The sequence below is a fragment of the Nesoenas mayeri genome (assembly GCF_963082525.1).
Source record: "Nesoenas mayeri genome assembly, chromosome: 15".
NCBI lineage: Eukaryota > Metazoa > Chordata > Aves > Columbiformes > Columbidae > Nesoenas > Nesoenas mayeri.
The window spans coordinates 2,363,492-2,383,042 of record NC_137559.1 but is presented as its reverse complement, the minus strand read 5'-3'; the positions used below and the strand labels follow the sequence as shown (position 1 = coordinate 2,383,042).

Genomic DNA, 19,551 nt, shown 5'->3' with positions numbered 1-19,551 from the left:
TGTCCACATTAGAAGAATAATTCTCTGTATGTTGTCCCCTCATTATAAATTCAGTATGATTCAAGTCGTCATTGTATTTAAAGCAGCAATGCGATGTACCAACTGCTTATTTTTGAATGATTTATGATTTATGGAGGCCCAATGATGGTGAGTTACATGAGGGCCTTTGAGAAAATACAAAGTGTGAACCAAGAGAGAGTATGTAGATGTTTGCTGGAGACTTGGGAGAAATAAATAGCGAGAAGAAAGCTTGTTCTCCTACTGACTGTAGGCTGTTTTGTGTAGTAAAATAGTCTAAAATAGTCTTCTCCTTCCTTTCGTTTGTTTTAGTTTACATGTCTCATACTTGGGAGTCCATGCAGCTCCATGCTGCAGCGGGTTCTCAGAGTCCACACCCATCCATTCACCGGCACGTTATCATGGATTATTTCTTTTCCTTTTCAACATAAGATGTTTTTCCCAGCCCCTTGTTTCCCGTGGCCTGTCCCTTGTTACGTTGGGTTCTTTTTGTCACCTTTTCCATTTTGTCTTTCCTTTTGAATTCCTGTCTAACAGGGGAACAAGTCTGGGACAGGAATGGGGGCTGGAGGGAGGGCCCGGATGGGATGGATGATGCATGGACATGCTGCAGTTACCCTGTTGCTCCTCACGCCTCTTCGTGTTGGTTCTAAAACCCTTGGGAGAAGAACTAGAATGAAAAACCACATTTTTGTTCAAGCTCTCAGTTTATCAGTTTCCACTTGGTTTATGTCTTTGCGTGGAAATGTGTAGATCGGCTGAAAAGGCTGCGAGTTGTCAAGCCTCAGGAACGGGTGTGCTTTTCTTCATCCAAATGTCTTGCTACAAACCAGTTTCCCTTGCTCCTTTATGCCTCATTAGCTTGTGTGCTAACCTTTTTATTTTGGACTCTGTCGTGACGATGTTGATAGTTGCTGCGTTCCTTTGCTTTCCTGCTATGTATGTGCCATAGCACATCTCGCCTTTCCCCTCTGTGCATCTTCAGTGCTCTTCCCATCCACACTCTGGTTTTCAGTGCTTTCTCTTTGATGTGATCCTTGTTTCTGTGCCAGTGTCTCATCTTTCCCTGAGTTGCAACCCGACCCAGACAGTGTTGCTCTTCCAATAGTCCCTGTGCCGCTGTGGATCTCGTGTCCCTCTCAGGTTGGTATTACAGACTGGCTCTGGCATCCTATTTGCCCCCCTGTTATTGTTTTTAGTATCTCTGAGCCGGTAACTTTGCTCCTGAAAGGCTGGAACGATTACAATAATGCTTTATGGATCATTGGGGAGGGAAACGAGAAGCAGGCAGCTGCTTTTGTAATTTTTTGAAGGAGATCATTAAAATGTATCTTACGGCTTCAGTATTCGCTCTCTGCCGTCATTGTTCTCAGTCTTTCAAAGAACATTCTGGAAAATGAAGTTTTATCATTAAGATTACATTAAAGTGGATTACAGAAGGGAAGAGCGAAACATGAAGAGTCTCAACAGCTCAGAACAGAAAGATGTTGGCATCTCATTCACTGGGCTGTGGAACAGGGAACATTAATAGGCTGATAAACAGAAATTACTTTCTCTTTTTAAGGCTTAAAAGGTTTACTTTGAACTCCCAGAGATTTTAAAGAATGCCAGTTCTCCAGGCTTATGTTGAATGCAGAACTTTGGGCCTGTTTTATATATATTTTTAACGCTTGTTTTGAGCAAGAAATCACTTGTGAGAAGCTGTAGGTGTCATCAGTGTGGAAGAAGAGTGTCCATGGCTGACTCGAGTGGCATTTGCTGCTGGGCTCCTGCTTTCAAACCCTTTTTTGTGTCAACCCTTTTTTCCCTGATTTTTTTTTCTTATACAGACAGTTCGTGTTGTATTTGGTGCAGTTTCTACAAGAATTATCACTCTGTCCTAAGAGAGGGAGAAAGGATCTCAGTAATTTGCTTTGGCACAGTATGGAGAGTTGTAAGGAAGTTGAATTTTGTGCTTTGTATAGCGAGGAAACCTGCGGCTCCGTTTCTGTGCTCTCCATGAGATGTGGATCTCAAATATTGTTCATTATTTCAAGAAAGAAAACCAGCACGTATCTTCTTTTCTTTGTGAGTGTCTACTCAGTCCACTCAGCACTTATAGACATAGGTCACAATATTGGGAGATTAGGAAAATAAAGGTTTCTCCATTGTCCAATCAAAATGTTTTGAAATAATCAAATGCAAGATTCTGGGTGGGTTTTAGTATTTAATCTTACATTTGCATATTTTTTTCCTGTTCTGCCTCTAATCAGGACTAAGTGTCTTTGATAGAGCATATAATATTTGCAGTAAGGTTTCTGTAATGTGATTTAATTTGATAGAACGCAGCTGATGAGGATTTTGTATAAAAAGAGAATATCGTTAAACAAACTCTAATGAATCTTAAGACAGCAGCTGAGGTCGTCTGCTCTCCCCATCTGTGCTGCCCTGTGTTGAAGGGTGACGTGTTGTAAACCGGGTAGACTGGCACGTGTGCATGGCTGTAAAGCCCGTCTTAGCACAAGCTTAGCAAAGTCTGTCTTAGTCCAAGCCCCTTGGAGAGGGGAATACCAGTTTAATTTTATCCCGCATTTCACAGGACTCAATATGCTATTTGCCATCTTTGGATATTGGCTTCTAGGAGATTTTTTGATGCAGATTTATTTTGTAGAATCCAACAAGTCTCCATCCTGTGGAACTCTCACGTTGTTTAATAAGAAGGTGGCAAGTGTTTCTGCTCTATATCCGTGAGAGTGAATTTGAGACGTTTGCTGAGGTTGGGATGGGGAAGGGACCATCCATTGTCATGCCGGCGTCTCTTCGTGTTCCATCACCGCAGATGCTGCTCTTGGGCACAGGTTCCACTGGTTGATTTTGAAATCAATATGCGATTATTTAAATGCTTTATCTATGGGAGGCTCCATGATTTTGGTTATCTTGTGCTGAACAAGGCTGCCACCGGGGTGGTTCTCGCATCTTTTGATGAGAAGACCCGACAATGGGGCTGCGGCTACTTGGTTTGCAGTGGTGCCACTGTAGGGTGAAATGGCTCCAGCCCGGTGTCCTGGTATCATGGTGACCCTTCTCCTCTCAGGTTTTTCTGATCTGACCAAGATCTCTATTATGTTTCTCAGTGCCCGGATGCTGGAGAAGGCTCGGCAGCAGCTACAGGAGGAAATCCTGAGGGTTCAGAGCCAGCTCTTGGATGAGAAGAAGAAACGCGAGCAGCACGAAGCCCTGGTCAGACGGCTGCAGAAACGTGTCCTGCTGCTCACCAAGGTGAGTTTCTAGATAATGGTTGGAAAACCTGTGTTTTTATTTTCCTCCAAGTGTAGTCCTTGCTATATCTTCTTTGTTCGCCTCCATAACTGTTACTACCAAGTCTTTGCTCAGCAGGTGTTACAAGATGCACGGGACTTCTCTTTAGGGCTGTGTTATAATAAAAGTACTAGTAGGCTTTGCTGGTGTTCCCCCCATCTGGGCTCATGCTGTGTGTGTGATACGTGACTTCACCTCAGGCCTGGCGTTTGTGTGAGGGCAGAGAATCGGGTCGTGTTGTTGCTGGAGTGCTTGGAGCCACCGAAGGGAATTTGTAATAGATTTGGCTGCATCACCTCCTTTCCTAAAGAGAACGAAATGACGGCACCTTGTCAACTGTTCCTGTGGAAAAACAATTTACAGAGAGTAAGAGATTTGCCTTCCTCTTACGCTGAAAGTCTGTGCGAATGTAATGGCAGGCACTAGACCAGTAAATTGAAAATACATTTTAAGATTCTTTCTATAGGACATATCAAAGAAGTCTGCATTATCCTATATCAGGTATGCTCGCGCGATGAAATTCTATACAATAATTTTGAAGTCTGTAGAGCATTGAAAACTTCATATGAAATTCTGAGAGCGCTCTTTCCCCAAAGGGAATAATAATTCTCTCTAGTCAGAATGATAGTTACTTCACTTTCCAAGAATACTGAACTTCACTCATCTGAGCAATCTCCCTGACGTTCGAAAGCTGCTCGCGTAAGTCAGCGGCTGGGTTTGCGTAAGGTCAGACCCAGGTAGAGTGCGTGAGAGGGGCCCGGGGACGTCACCGTGCGCGGGGGAACGGCGCTGAGATAGAAGCATCTGAGCAAGAGGGGAAGAAGCTGTTCTGTTCCTTGCGCTTTGAGCTTTAATTTTGAGTGTCACCTAAAGCGTTTTCCTGGGTTTTAATTGTGCTGCACCCAGTTCTGTGTAATTCTGTGTCGTTGTTGAGCCAAAGAAGCTGCGATATGGGGTGCGGTAAGCAGGGCTTATTGAAGCATGAAGCAACCGCTTCGCAAGAGGATATATCAGGTCTTCTGGCTGCAGAATTTGATGCCAGGGAGAGTCACGTTAAGTGAGAAGAGAGAAATGACGGCAGTTCCTTGCGCTTCACGCTGAGGCAGACGCTGCGGTCAGGGTGGATGGACCAGTCCCTCTCCATGGAAACAGAGCAGACATCTCTTGTCAGTGTTTCTCACAGCCCAGCAGCAGACAGCCCTCCATCCTCTCCTGCTTTGCTGCTGCCATGGCTGGCTGTGACACAGGTGGATACCGAACCTGATAAAAGTCCTTCCTTTACCACTTTCTCAGCTGTCAGCATTGCAGCACGCCGCTCAGCCCTGAAGCTTCTCAGATGGTTGCTAAAATATTCCCTTTATTAACTTATTTCCAAGTCCTCAGCAGAAACACGTTTCGTTGTAGAACACAAAATATCATTAGTTTTCTTTAAGCACTGGACAAAAAGACAACAGTACTTTGTCATGTAATGGATTGTACCCTAATTTATATCAAAAGACAGAGCCCTTGCTTTGTTTACTACCCTGCTTATCCTCCCCCTGGAGAGGAGTAGAGGAGAAGTTGGAAATGTCCTTCAGACCACGGCAAATGAACTTGTGCTATAACAGTGGAAGTTTTCAGCGTGCTGAATGGTTCCTCAGCTGACCTGTTCTAAAGGATGCTGGGGGTCCTTCGTGGATAAGTACATACATTATGGCACTTGGGCAATCTAGCCATGGCTCTGTTTCTCCTGCTGGTTGCTCTTCTCCTGCAAAATCAGAAGGAGGAATTCCATTTAATTAAAAAAGTACGATATTGTGATTTCAAATGAGATTGAGCTAATATATTTCCTATTCAAAATGATTATTTAACATTGAAAGCATATCACCTAGAATGGTATTTAATCATCTAATTAGTGGCGTCAGTAGTACGGTGTGTTTCTATGTAATCTAAGAATGGAAAAGATGAGCTCTCTCTATTGAATCTTTGTCTCGTTAAATAGGACTGTGAAAATCTAATTTGGGGGAGACTATTGTATATATGATTGACTTGCCATTGCTTTTGATAGCGTGATTTTTGCATTTGTGTATATTTGACCCTCTAGTAGGGCAGCAACTCCGTTCCTGTATGCTGAGCAAATAAGGATAGAAAGGCATCGTCCATGTTTAACCACACAAGTTTAATGCAGTAACAGCCATCCTTTCCTTGGGCTCAAATTGTAACCTGGAAATCCCAGGTCTCGAACAGGTTTTGAAAGATTAATAGAAAATGATAAGTTGTTTTTCATTTGATAACAGCGGTACCTAATATTTCAGTAGCAATCATACTCTCCTCAGGAGGTATTTGCTTTGCCAGTCTGGTTCCTTCTCAGGTTACTTTTATGGCTATTGAATTATTTTCCTCAGGATCAAGCAATACTTTCTGCCTTTCCCGGATTGCCTGTCTCGCTTGTTTGGTCTTTTTCATTTTCTACCTGCTGCAGTCTCTGCCTTTCTTGGCTGCTCTCGTATTTCCATCGCAGTGCATTTAACTTCTCCCTCCATCGATCGCTCCCTCGCCTCATTTACTTCTTTTGGGCTTTCTTGACCTCACTTGGGCGTTTCCAGTGGGTTCACTCTTTGGAATGGGCACAACTGTCCGTGTAGGATCTGTGGGTGAGTCACAACAAATCTCTTTGAAGAGCAGCGTTGTCCGATCTCTGACATACCAGCGGAGTGGTCCAGCCCCACGGTTCCACCTCTGACATGGGCTGCTGTAGGAGTGGCGTCCTCATTATTCCTGTTGACAAACTGCTGTTTAGAACACGTTATTTGATCGCTTTCCCCCATACGTCCTTGTAAATCAAGGCAGTAAGTTTTCTGATCTGCATGTTTTCAGTGAAATGTGAGACTAGATTTGGACACCCTAGAGTTTTTCAGACATCGGTGGCTTGAAGGTGTCTCCTGGAGCATCTCTCTATCCACTTGATGTGATGAAAAAGAAATCGAAGGGATGTATTCGCTCGCTTTGCTAGAAATCCACTTGACTGCATTTGCTGTCTGTTGTGCTGTCTTTTTGCTTTGACTTGTTTAGAGTTTTACGGAAATCTTTAATCTGGGCTTTATTACCCAAGGTAGTTCTGATACAGGAGTAGTGGGAGGTGTCTGAAATGCTGGGGAAAGACCTGCTCCATCTCTGCCCTTTCTCCTGTTTGATTTACTGCTCTATTGGCTTTGAATGCCATCTTTACCTGCACAGTTTTGTATTTGACTTCTGTGTTGTCCTTCAGCTTGTATTTCTGTTTTTCTGAGAGCATTGCATACAACCCCTGGTCTTTGTTTATGAAGCAAGCTTATGTAAAACAGCCAATTCTACTGAATGGCGAAAATGCGAATCTCGTAGGAAATGTTATTTGACATGTAGGTCTCCCAAATGAAAAACCCTTTCTGCACATCCTTACCCGAGTGCAAGCAGCTGCTTGAGTCAGTGCTTAATGGAAAGCAAGCTCCGGTCTTTTTGTTTCAGGAGGCACAAATGTACCTTGTGCAGAAGAAGTGAGGTTGGAGAAAAGCAAAAAAGACACGTTGAAGAGCTCCCAAAGCCACCTGATGTGGAGGGCTGAAGGCTGGGGTATTTTGGTCTTCATAGAGTTTTCACCTCCACCTCACCTGATGTGATTTTGCCTGGTCGAGATCAGCCCTTGTCTGTATTGGTTGTTTAGCTACTGTTGGGTTCGCACCTTCCAGAATCTTCTCCCGCACGTGTGCGGTTCAGTGGCTCTTTAAAACAGTTGTTTCTTCTCTGCACAGAGCTGGTGGATATAGTGACACGAAGCTGCGGGGTGAGCAGGAGCAGCCTGGAGCGCACGCGGTGGCTTTGAGCCGCGTTGGCTTGCTGCGTGTGCGTGGGCCTCCACGGGAAGCTCTTGCCTATTTGCATACCCGAAATCTCAAAATGTGAAGCACAATTTCATTTAGTTCTTGTAACTTATCCCAAATGAGTCCAATTTGCTTCTCAAATTGTAGACTTGGTGAATATACACTGTCCTAATTGCATCCCTTGGTCTTGTATAAGGCGTAACGCAGCAAATGAATTAATCTCATTGTACTGGATGTTGTTGTTTCGCTGTGTTTATTTCCCGTCTGTGCGTTTGTCTGCTTCGGGTTCTCCACTGCCCGCAGAAAAGCCTGAAAAACTCCAGTTTGTTTTCTGAGTGATCTGATAGGAAATCTGTTTCTATTGAGACATAATTTAGGCCATCACCATAAAAGCCGGAGATGAAACAAGTATTGATTAACCATCTCCAGCTGACTGTTCGTGCCACATGTTCCTGGAGATATCTCTGCAAGAGTCGGTGCGAAGTATGTGAGTGACTTCTGGAGCTGGGAACGGCAGAGATGCATCAGAATTGGGACTGGGTAATTAAACTGTTCATTAAGCGTGGCAGATGCAGAGTTCATGACTTGATTTGCCATCTGCTTTGTTTTGTAATCAGTAAAGATTTAAAAGAATGCTGACAGTTTTTCTGTCATATTGGGTCCTGCATTATGTTTTTCTTAGGAGGCAGATGATTTTAAAGCACAAGGAAGGATCTTAAAGTTCTGGAAATTCAGCGCAGAAGGTGAATTAACCCTTTTCCTGGCAGATGTGAAAAAAATGAGCTTTAAATATAGCAATGAGTAGCAATCAAAGCAGCCATGCTGGCAAACAGCTGCCTGGCAGCAGAAAGTCTCTGGGCTGTCACAGCCGATGCTGTGTGTCCAGGCAGCACGGCCGGCGTTGGGGCAGAATTGAGCTGCTCCTCTGCGTTATGAGTGCTATCAAATGCTCTTCCCTGGCTGCTGTGATACGATGCTGCTGCCTTCCTTCGATCCATCTCATGACTCCATGTCTGTCATTTAAGCAGCACCATTTCTCATGTACCACCAGCTGTGTGCAGGATTGTTAACCGCTGTCAGCCTGACTCTTGCCAATCCTTTCCCTCCGCTGACCGTGTCTCCCCTTCGCAGATTTTTATAAACCCATAGAAGTTATCTTCCTTTTCATGCCTGCAAATAAACACATTTTAAAGCGCTTTCATTGCTCCCTCTTCTGTAATTCAGTGAGGCAAGTTCTGTCAGGTAAGGAGCACTTAGATCACCCTGTGAGTGTGAGAACAGGGGAGACAAGGCAATCTGTGTTTGAAAGAGACTCAACAACCCTTTAGGTCAAGCTCAGTTCCCTTTAATTTCAATTTGATTATATTAATCAGTTAAATAATTTCAGAGAAAAGGCGATTGGTAGTTACGGGCAGAGGAGGATGATAGCAAGGGAAGAGAAAAGATCATTAACTGCTGTGGGACGGAGAGAAGGAGGTAATTGCTGCCTGTGGAGCACGGGGGGCTGGAACAGGTCTCTGCTGAATTGTAATTTTTAGTATCCAGTAACATCATGAATTTTAATTCCCAGGCTCTGCTCGTAGGGTGCCTTTCCTAAAGGATGAGGACTAACAGGCCAGCAATGAGGTAGAAATGAGAGCGGTGAGGCCCGGGAACAGGCTGCCCAGAGCAGCTGTGGATGCCCCGTCCCTGGAAGGGTTCAAGGTCAGGTTGGATGGGGCTTGGAACAACCCGGTCTGGTGGAAAATGTCCCTGCCCATGGCAGAGGCGTGGAACGAGGTGATCTTTAAGGTCCCTTCCAACCCAAACCATTCCATAATTCTATATAAAACACTTCTCCCCTCCGTTAGCTGCTGTTAGGGTCAATGAGTTCAGCCTGATGCGGGACAGCCGTTGGGCTTTGTGTTGATGGTTTCCACAGGAGTGCCTGGGTGGCTGGATAAAGTGACGTTCTGTGAGGAGAAGGTGGGATCCAGGGGTTGGGTGACAGCTGCTTTAGACATTGTTGGGGTTGGGGAAATGTCCCGTTTTGTGTTTGCTTCTGCCGGTCTCTGCCAGGCCTGTGTCGTGTGAGGTGGAGGTGCTTCAGGGAAAGAGAGTTCTGGCAGGATTTCTTTTAACATCAGGGTTTTTTCCCCTTACATCACCCACATTTGTTGTGATTTTTCTCTTAATATCATCTTCCATTTACTTACTGTGTTATGTTTTAGTCTCGATCCACCTAATCACCTTCTAGACCTCCCAAACGTCGCAGCGTTGGAGGTGCTTTGCTGCACCACTCTTTGCCTGCAATGGATGCTCCATAAGGAGATTCTGCAAATATTTGTTCTGACAACAGGTTTTTCTGGCTGCTGTAGGTTTTTTTTAATGCCTCTCACTGGTCTACTTCACCTTTCTTAATCATCTTGCTGTCTGCATTGTAAGAACCTTTAAACCATGTAACAGCTTTCTAGGATATATTGACCTGATTTCAATATCTCTAGACCTCAGAGTCTGAGAGTGATTTTCTTCTGTCCTTTGTCAGTGTCTAATTTATCTGCTTTTTCTTAATATTTAGCTTGTACCAGAGTGGTCTGAGTCTAGTTTTCATGGAAGTTTCTATATAACAAATAACAAATACAGGTTTTATCAGCCTCATCACGGTCTTGATGATGTTACAGAAGCCACTGGGCTCTGCAGCTCTAGAAACAGAGCAGTGTTGGTGGCTTCACCCGCCTTTCTTATGAACCAGACGTAGCATTTAATGCGGTGGTTTTACCCACACTGCCCTTTCTGGAGGGTGCTGATCAGCATCCCACGATACTCTAGCGGCAATTTTTGCAGACATTTGTGCAACGACGGGCTAACTTTGAGCCGATTTATGCTCGATGCTTAGTTATATTCATTGCAAGATCTTTGCACGCTTGACATTTTAAAATATTGTGTTTGGGATGTGTTATTTATTTTGAGACCTTTATTAAGCAACCTCAGTTTAAGGGTTTAATTGTTACTGATAGCTAAGAGTATAATTACGTCAGTAAAATATCAGGACTATATTAAGCAAATGGAAATTGTCTTCCAGGGTAAAGTGAGTACAAGTCATTCTCCTTTGAAACAGGCTGTTCCATGAGGCCCACTAATGTCGTTTGCTGATATAATTGCTGAACCTCTCAATAAAGAATGAATAAGGAGAGCTGAAGTTTATGTGTGTGGCGAAGAGGCTCTCTGTGGTAATTTGGACGCTGTGGCAGGATGCAAACCCCCCTGCCCCGCCCCCCCCCCTTCATCATGGAAGGAGCAGACATGTCTCCCTCTCTCTGCAGTTTGAGGCCAACAGCTTCTTTTGTTTGGCCCCAGAGCCCCTGCCCAGGGCCCTTAGGAGAAGGGAGCGCCGAGGGGGTGCCCGGGGCCACTGTGGGGGGTGTTCGGAGGCTTCAGGGGCACCCGCAGCCAGGGTGGGGGTGCAGAGAAGCTTCTGGAATGCCCAGTCAGATCTGATCAGCCAATCAAAACCGGGGCTGTGTCGAGACTCCGCCCATTGTCGCGGGGCTCTCACAGCAGAGCCGGATGCTGCCGCCGAGCGCCCCGGGGATGGCGGCTCCGCCTGCCTCGCCGCCACGGCCGTGAGTAAAACTGCTCCTCGCAGGATTGCGAGTGTATTGACTTTCCGCGTAACTTAACGTGCTCAATATGAGCGCGTATAAATTATTCCCTCGCACAATCGCGGGTGTATTTTCCTCCCGTGCTTCCACATAAGCACGTGTAATATTCCGCGCACATTTGCACGTGTATTAACCCTCGCAGGATTGTGAGTGTATTATAAATTTACCCTACGCTTCCCGTACTCACTACGAGTACGTGTATCTCTTCAAAACAACCCCACAGCGTGTACAGGCCAGTGTGTGCTCCTCCCGGACCCAGGGCGGGCTCTGGCGTTGTTTTGCTGAAGCCATGTGTATGCACTCTGTGCGCCTGTTGTATTAGTTGCTGCCCCTTCATAATCTTCCCCAACTGATATCCGAACCTGTATTTAAGTCACTTTGCAGTGCTAAAACCCTATTTCTCACCGGTTTAATAAAAGTTGTTTTGGACGCTGTTGTCCCTTAAACTACCCTCAGGGTGCCTCCGTGACAGACACGGTGCACTGAGGCCATTTGGAAGGAGGGAGTATCTTTAAACCAGAAAATACTAATGTTTCTCGAGTTAGATTTGCAGATTTCTGAAAGACAGGAGAAATCCATGTGTTCTGGCTCAGATCAGTGCTGCTTTTCTTGTGCTGGGTTGTCGTTGCCGTTCGCTTCCTCACTTTACCTGCTTTGCTCACAGCTTTGCTTACTCACTCTTCTTTACTCAGTGAAGAAAACAGCAGAGTTGAATTGGCCCGTGGGCCTTGCTTCCCCTTCCCTTTTAGGAGCATGAAAGAGCACATAAAAATTATCTTAGCAATTTTTTGGGGAATCAATTCTATATAATGCTTTCTGTTGCTTTTTTTATGTATCCGGTAAACCTGGTAGTGATAAAAATACGGCATTCATTACTACCTTTGTATCTGATACTGTTGAGGTGGTGGCACAAGGACAGCTCTGTATTCTTTTTGATGTTATGTCTGACATAATTTCTATTTAGGCATTTTTCTGACAATTCAGAATATGCAGCGAAGTTAAAGTTCCATGTTATTTTATGAGGTATTTTTGAAGTTCTACAGAAATGTGATCTTTTGTCCCAGAATCCTGAGTGGATTCTGCTTTGTCCCACCTCCACTAGATATTAATGCTCAACACTAAGAGGTTAGATTATGAAAATTAGAAATATACTCATAAAAGAATTTATTTGACCTTCAGTTCTCATATTTCTCTGAGAGAAAGGGCTGTAGGACTTCTAGAGGTAAAATACTCAATAAAAAGAAATTAGGTTAATCCAATGTTATGGCTGAGAATTTAAACTCACCCGGGTCAGGTAATTCAAAGTTACGGTTCCCTTGATGCGTGTGCTGTAACATTTATTCCTTAGCTCCTCAGCCCTGAATTATGAAGGATGGTCGAGTGGTTATGGCAGAAAAAGCAAGTGGGAAGATGGATGTGGGGAGTGAGGGAGTTGGTGATAAGGGAAGTTGGGCAGAACAAACCCCTCTGATGCTCCTCGCCAGCACGGGACAGGCGACCATAAGAGGTGGCTGAACATGGACTTCCAAGGACAGGGAAGGGATTTCGGATTTCTGAACAGCAGTCTAAAATAGCAGCTAGGATAAGCTGCACAAAAAGGAGGGGTTTTTGCATTTCTTTGTTCCTCAAATACTTACGGTTCGAAGGCATTAATATCTGTGCCTCTTAGAGCGGTGGTATTGCCAAGAGCCGCAGCTTTGAATCTCTTGACTTGCCTCTGTTTTAATTCTAAGTCATAAAACTGGATTAACTGGGTTTGCTCCAAGTTGAATTGCAGTGGCTTTTTTTTTAAAGGATAGGAGAGAGAGAGATAATTAAGTAATTGCACAGTAGCTTATTTCAACATGTGATGTGAGCCTCTGGTGAGAACAGCTGCACTGCTCAGGCACCAGTTACTCAGAGCATCCTCTGAAACGAAGACCCAGAATCTTTATGAAGCTGAAGCCGTGTTGAGTTGCTCCTGGCACAGTAGCACGCAGCACTAACCACTTTGTTCAATGGACATTCACAACATCTCAGCTCAAACCTTGCTTAAGTTGATGAATATATTACAAGTCAAATGTGTTTTTTTGAAGCATTGTGGAAATGGTCTTGACCCCTGATTTATTGCACTGAGGAGAAGTGACCTGTTCCCTGTTTTATGAGCACTTTTGCTTAGGTGATATTTCAGATAGAGACAACATTATTTAATAGAAACTATCGCAGATTTGAAGAATTGGTTTGGTTTCAGTTAATGAATTCTAATTGATGTCATGAGATCATATTACAACGTCCTCAATATACAGGACATCTGCTATTTTTTTAGTTAGTTTTTTGATGTTGTGTAGGACGTCTGGACCAGGAGCTGTGAACAACCATCAACCATAAACTTTCCTGTTCAGGTGGAAGCAATTTGGGACCGTGGGAGAAGTGAGGCTTCGTTTTCTATCGCTATGAATCGCTTTTCTGCAGTTGTTTGAGAAGGTTTGTTCCGATCTGGTGCCTCCAAGCTGCAAACGCCTGGAGGGGCTACTGTGTAAACAGTGCTTTCAGTTCTACAGCTAAGGAAACACGTTCTGCCTTCAAAAAATTAACTTTCTGTTGATTAAATTCTACCTTTGGAGACCAACTTTCCAGGTTGACCTTTCTATTCTATTAATTACAAAAGACGAGAAGCTGTGCTTGTTTTGTCAGGGGGAAATGCCATTTGCAAAGCTGACCTTGTCCAGGAGTGTTATTGCGTTATCCCTCTGTGAGGGCCACCACAACTGAATGGCAAGAAAAAACCACAGAAATAAAAAAGGCAATTTCAGGAAATATAATGAAATCAAAACAAAATGCCTTTTATCCCTCTCCAGCGTCAAGATGTTTATTAAGATAGCGTAAAGAAGAGTTTGGTGCTGGGGGAAAAGCTCCTTGTGAACCAGTCTAGGTTGTTTGCTGAAAATAAAACCCACCGTGCAAGAGAATTTTTGACCTTTTGCATTAATTGAACATGAACAAGCGGCAATACTTACTCCAGTGACATCGCTCCCACTCCCTGCTTGAACCTGCTGTAGCCCTGACCATCACCTTTATCCCCTCGTACTTGTTCTACGGTCCCCACTGCGCTCCCAGGGAGCGTCTTGTCCTATCCCCATTCACTCTGCAATCCTTTGAGTAAATCTCAGCTCTTCCATTCACTTCTAGCAAAATACCAAAGCAACTCATCTGTTTGTTTTCCCCCTTTCCCTCCCAATTTAAAGCCACAAAACTATAATATCTCCAAATAATCCTCTGTGACGCTGAGCAAAAACGTGCTGCTTAGTTCATCGGTGTTTCCTTCTTTGAACTTGTGAGCTACAGCAAGAGATGCTGAGTGTCTGATTCTGCTCGTGTCTGGGGTGTAACTGTCACACAGGCATGTTGGTGAGTTGTTCATAATGGAGCATCTTTGTCATGCTTTAAATGAAATATTTTCAACCAAAGAAATGTTGAAAAAAACCTCAAGAAAGCTATTTAACCCCCCCCTTTTATGCTAGCCAATGTGTTTCTTATGTAATATCTATGCACATGAGTTTGTCATGCATGGCGTTGACCACAGGCTATGTTTGTAGCCCTTGCATTCCAATATTAACTTGTTCTTGCATAAAAGGGAAAGGAAGGGAAAAGCAAACTGCCGAAGCCCTTGCAAAGATCCCAGATAGGATGCTGAACAGCTGCACCTAACAGTCGGGTTTTTAGTTTAACTCTCTAGAGGTATATGCAAGCTGAAGGACATGAAACATATGTTCTAAATCTGATGTTTTCCTTCAGATAACACAAGTAATTAAGAAACACAGCGGAATGTGTGGACCTTCCCCACCTTGTTTTCCTCCCTGAGAGTTCTGAGGTTCATTCTCAAGATCCTTCTCTTGCAGCGGTTGCCGCATCCTCTGCATCTTGAGTCACGATCTCTGTTGGAGTTCGCTCCCTAACACTGGGGACAATTTGGCCCCTGTGAGGGCCCAGCTGGATCTGACTCCTCTGAATCTGTCTTCTCCCCAAAATATCCCCACTTTCGGAGGAGGCGTTTTCACATCTCACCTAGCTAGGATGGCTTTGAGGGTTTCTTTGTCAGCGTTTGCTACTTCTCCCTCTGCACAAGTAGCTGGTTTTGTGTGTGTGTTTTGTTTTTTTGGGTTTTTCTTTTTGTCTGATTAGTTTTCTGATAGGTGGAGCAGGCATGTGGAGTCGTTCCTCCTCATCACCCAGCAGTTACGCGGGCTTAGCTTTAAAATCAGACCACTCCACTGAAGGATCTGGATCTCTAAAGGAACTGCAGCCAGAACATCCAAGTACACATTTCCAGTTGAATTAGCAGTAGCAGCAGATGACAGACTTATTGCTGACCCTGGCCTACAAGGCCTGGGGTCATACTTGCTTTGCTTTATGGAGAATTCACAGTATTTTGGATGGTTTTCTGCTGACAGAACCTACAAGCTGTTCCTCCTCTCTTGTGGTTCTGGGCATGGATCGTAGTGCCTCCCTGCAAATAAATGGATACCCAAGGATCTGCATCGAAAGTTTTGATTTGTAATTAACTTTTAATATGCTAAACAGAATGCTAATAAAATTACATGTAATTTGCACACAAACGCAACCTAAGAAAACTGGTATCTTCTTGTTTTGCTGCATTGTCAAGATGTAACAAGCAAGATTCCTGCTGTCCCCTGGGAGAGCTTTGGGACTTACGGGCTTTATTTATCCAGATCAATCAGTTCTTTTTCCTTGTGAATTTTTCCCCAAGAAGCAGTGATAAGAAACTCTGGAGAGAGGAATATCCTTGTTACATTGGCTGTCCTTCCTTTTTTTTTCTTTGTCTCGGGACTTGGTCTGGAGTTAAATGCTTTATAAATATCTGAATATTAATGCTTAGTAGACTTATGAGAGCTGTTAACAACTAATGAAGGTTAAATGATATCTATTTTGGGAACCTGAGTGACACTGTCGCTCATATTTTAGCAGTACTTGGTGTTTAGAGTTGCATTTTAACTTCTGTCATTCCTGTGAGATAGAGAAGCCCCGTTACCTCGAGAGCTGGGGCTCTGGAGCTGGACAAGAGGAGACTGAGGGGGGACTCATTCCTGGGGATCAATATGGAAAGGGGGAGTGTCAGGAGGATGGAGCCAGGCTCTGCTGGTGACAACCAGGGACAGGACAAGGGGTAACGGATTCAAACTGGGACACAGGAGGTTCCATTTAAATTTGAGAAGAAACTTGTTGGGGGTGAGGGTGTCAGAGCCTGGCCCAGGCTGCCCAGGGGGGTTGTGGAGTCTCCTTCTCTGCAGACATTCCAACCCGCCTGGACACCTTCCTGTGTAACCTCATCTGGGTGTTCCTGCTCCATGGGGGGATTGCACTGGATGAGCTTTCCAGGTCCCTTCAACCCCTGACACTCTGGGATTCTGTGTGATTCTGTGTGTGCTCCTCTGCAGGGCAGCTCCTACCAACAGGTATTTGACTCTCATGTAATGAGAGGATGCTTGAATGTGGGATGCTTGGTCATTCATACAGACTTTCCAAACCCTGCATTCACTAGTTAGGTCTCCTGTGAGTTCTCTCAAAGAATCGTTAGCTAGTTCAGTTTAAATTACTTTAACAAAAGCTTGTGCTTATCTATCACTATTTCTTAATGTTCACGTGAAACTGTCTTGCCAATGACTCTAATTTCCCAGAACAACCTTATCTGCTGTTTCAAACCATGTCTAATGTCTAGTAACTCCAAAATAATAGCCATTTTTCATCATAAATCATTTTATTCCTTTGACTGTTAACACCTTTGTTATTTTGGTCTTGGGTGAATACTTAGCTTGGAGATTATTATATCATCTCCTTGGTGCGGTTTAATTTCTTGAAGCGTTTAGTTGCCGCTGTCACAGTTGTGTGGTTCAAATGTCACGGTCCTGTGGTTCAGGTACAGCAGCACAAAACTGGTGTGAACCCTTTCAGAGCCTGTAGCTTTGCTGGGCCAGAGTGCAGCGCATCACCCCGTGCACACAGCCTCCATCTCCAGGGTGTGCTTTTGGTTTATGTGGGCTTGTTTTGATTTGGTTTGTATTGAAATTTGTCTGCCTTTAAAATATAAATGATTATTATTGCTATGGCTTTTACTTACTTGAAATTCTCCATTATATTTTACATTTGCATGACCTTTCCTTACTTTACGCAAGCATAACAACTTTTTGATATTTGTCTTTATTTTCATCTTTAGGAAACTGGTAGCGTTAAAAAAAATAAAGTCTATGGAGATCGGTAGGTTTATTTTCTTTCGGATTTTGATGAAGATTTGAGATACTCTTGCAAGTTCTTGTATTGCAACTAGCAATTTCTGCAAAGTTCATCATCTACTCCCTGTGTGAGTGTCTGAATATCCCAGGGGATTGTTGCAGAATAAACAAATCACTGTGTTCGCAGGCAAAGCAAAGTGACCGGATCCCAGCCGCTGTCGCTCTTGTACAATGAATCACTCGCTGAAAGGGGCACCCGTGGGCAGCAGATAGCGCCGGGTAGACTTGTACTCTGGGATCAGATTGAGATCCCAAATCTGATTTACCTTATCTGGAGTATTTGTGGATTTTTCTTCTTTTTTTTTTGTCTTAGGAAAAGAAACTCTCTGGTAGGTGATTGCAGACTTATTTAAAATGAAGCAATCAGATGGCAGATAAGCTGGTTCAAATATTATCAGTGCCAGCTAATCTCACCAGATGGCTGAAGTGCAATCTTTGAACTAATCACGAGTGTGATTAGAATGTGTTTTTGTGAAGCTATTCCAGGTTCATCTTTTGTTTGTCTTCATAGCTGTCGAGTGCACTTTTGATGGTGTTTCTCTCTACTGGAAAATTTAGATCAGATTAGAACGTGACTTCTCAAAGCTGTGGGAACCAGTGCATCGTTTAAAGAGGATTAGTGCTCACTGTGAATAAGGACTATTCTATGTAAGGTAAATCTTAGAAGGAACACCTTCATCTTTAGTAATTTATGTGTCAGTAGAGATTTCCTTCTTAGTTCAGCTGGATCCTGTTGTGTTAAAGGTCATTTTATTGAAATTCATGCTTACTTATTCATAGAAGTGTGCATTCTGAGCTTTATCGGTCACCAAGCTTTTGAAGTTGCCATGCTGGTTATTTTATGTGTCTTCTAGCACTGGAATCTGGTATGATTAATCAAGTGAAATGTCTGCTCTTGATAGTACAGTGGTAAAAAAACAACGGGAAGTGGGGGGATGTGATGCGACCAACCAGCAGGATGCCGCTTCCAGAGCAAATCCAACCTGCTAGGGAAGAGCTCTTTGACAATCTTGTGTTGCCAAAGACTGTGGCACTACGTCTCCTCCCATTTATGCTTATTTTTTGTTCCCCCCACCAAAATGAGGGAGCTGGGGCTCTGGAGCTGGAGAAGAGGAGACGGAGGGGGGACTAATTCATGGGGATCATTATGGAAAGGGGGAGTGTCAGGAGGATGGAGCCAGGCTCTGCTGGTGACAACCAGTGACAGGACAAGGGGTAACGGGTTCAAACTGGGACACAGGAGGTTCCACTTAAATACGAGAAGAAACTTGTTGGGGGTGAGGGTGTCAGAGCCTGGCCCAGGCTGCCCAGGGGGGTTGTGGAGTCTCCTTCTCTGCAGACATTCCAACCCGCCTGGACACCTTCCTGTGTAACCTCATCTGGGTGTTCCTGCTCCATGGGGGGATTGCACTGGATGAGCTTTCCAGGTCCTTCCAACCCCTGACACTCTGGGATTCTGTGAAAATTTGTATGAGATTTCCTGTAGTAAAAGGATGCTGATTAATTAACACTTGTCACATTTGGAAAACGTAAGTCATTGAGGAGTGATTTCAGCTTACCCCTTACAGCCCGCCAGCCTTTTTGCTGCCTGAGATTTGAAGAACTGTGCGCTGCTATAGAGCTGTTTCATCAAATCTTCTAACAATGAAATTGCTTTGCTCTTCACCCTTCAGGATTTGGTGTTTGCTACAGGCTGAGGAAACGTGGGCCAGAGCACACAGATGTATAGCACGTATAGGTGGGAAGCAGAGGAGGCTGCACAATGTGTGTACGTGTATCGGTGTTCGTGTGTGAGCTCTGGTGCGCTGGCCCCAGGCACCAGGACCGGCTGTCAGACGGCGCGAAGTGCTCTTGTCATCGTGCTCATGGCATCTCTTTGTTTCCCATCCAGAGTCAGACTAATGACAGCTCTGGTAATGCCAGATGGCAGTCACCAGTCATCATTTAATAGCAGAAAAACGTCTAAACATTGTCTCCAAAATGGGTTTGTTCATTCGTTCTCCTCGTTCTCGCCTGGCAATGATCCGCAGGCAGCACTTTGGGACCTCCTAAGAAGATCCTGTGTAGAAAACTGTCAGAACAGATTGCTCGTGTGGATTTTTAGAGGACTAAAGTTAATTAAAGAGCTCTTCCTTGCTTTCATTTCCTCCTATCTGCCAGCTATTTACATGCTAATGTAGGGTCTGCCAGGGAGAATAGAAGTGTCAGCACCGGGCATGTTATCACACATGGAAACAGTAGAAAATAATGAGACGAGCAATAGATGCGTGTGTGTGTGTGTGTGTCCTGACAACTGAAAGTCAGCAGCGCTGCTTTTTGCATATTTTCTGTAGCGTGTGATCTTCCCGAATATAATTCACTCTATTACATCTCGCACTGCATAATTTGATAGTTCATTCACTAAAGTATCTTTGCATAAGCAGTTTTATAAGTAGAAAGATTTAAGTTGTGTGTGGTCTGTGTGGGGTTTTT

At 44.2% G+C, this 19,551-nt stretch overlaps 1 protein-coding gene across 1 annotated transcript in view; it reads left to right on the top strand.

Annotated features, from left to right (window-relative positions):
* The window catches only part of MAD1L1 (mitotic arrest deficient 1 like 1), a 366,427-nt gene that overhangs the window by 95,270 nt on the left and 251,606 nt on the right, over positions 1 to 19,551 (top strand). Inside the window, exon 11 of the mRNA XM_080353821.1 lies at positions 3,132 to 3,276. Within this exon, the coding sequence (XP_080209947.1) occupies positions 3,132 to 3,276 (145 nt within the window). The remainder of the gene's footprint in view (positions 1 to 3,131; positions 3,277 to 19,551) is intronic.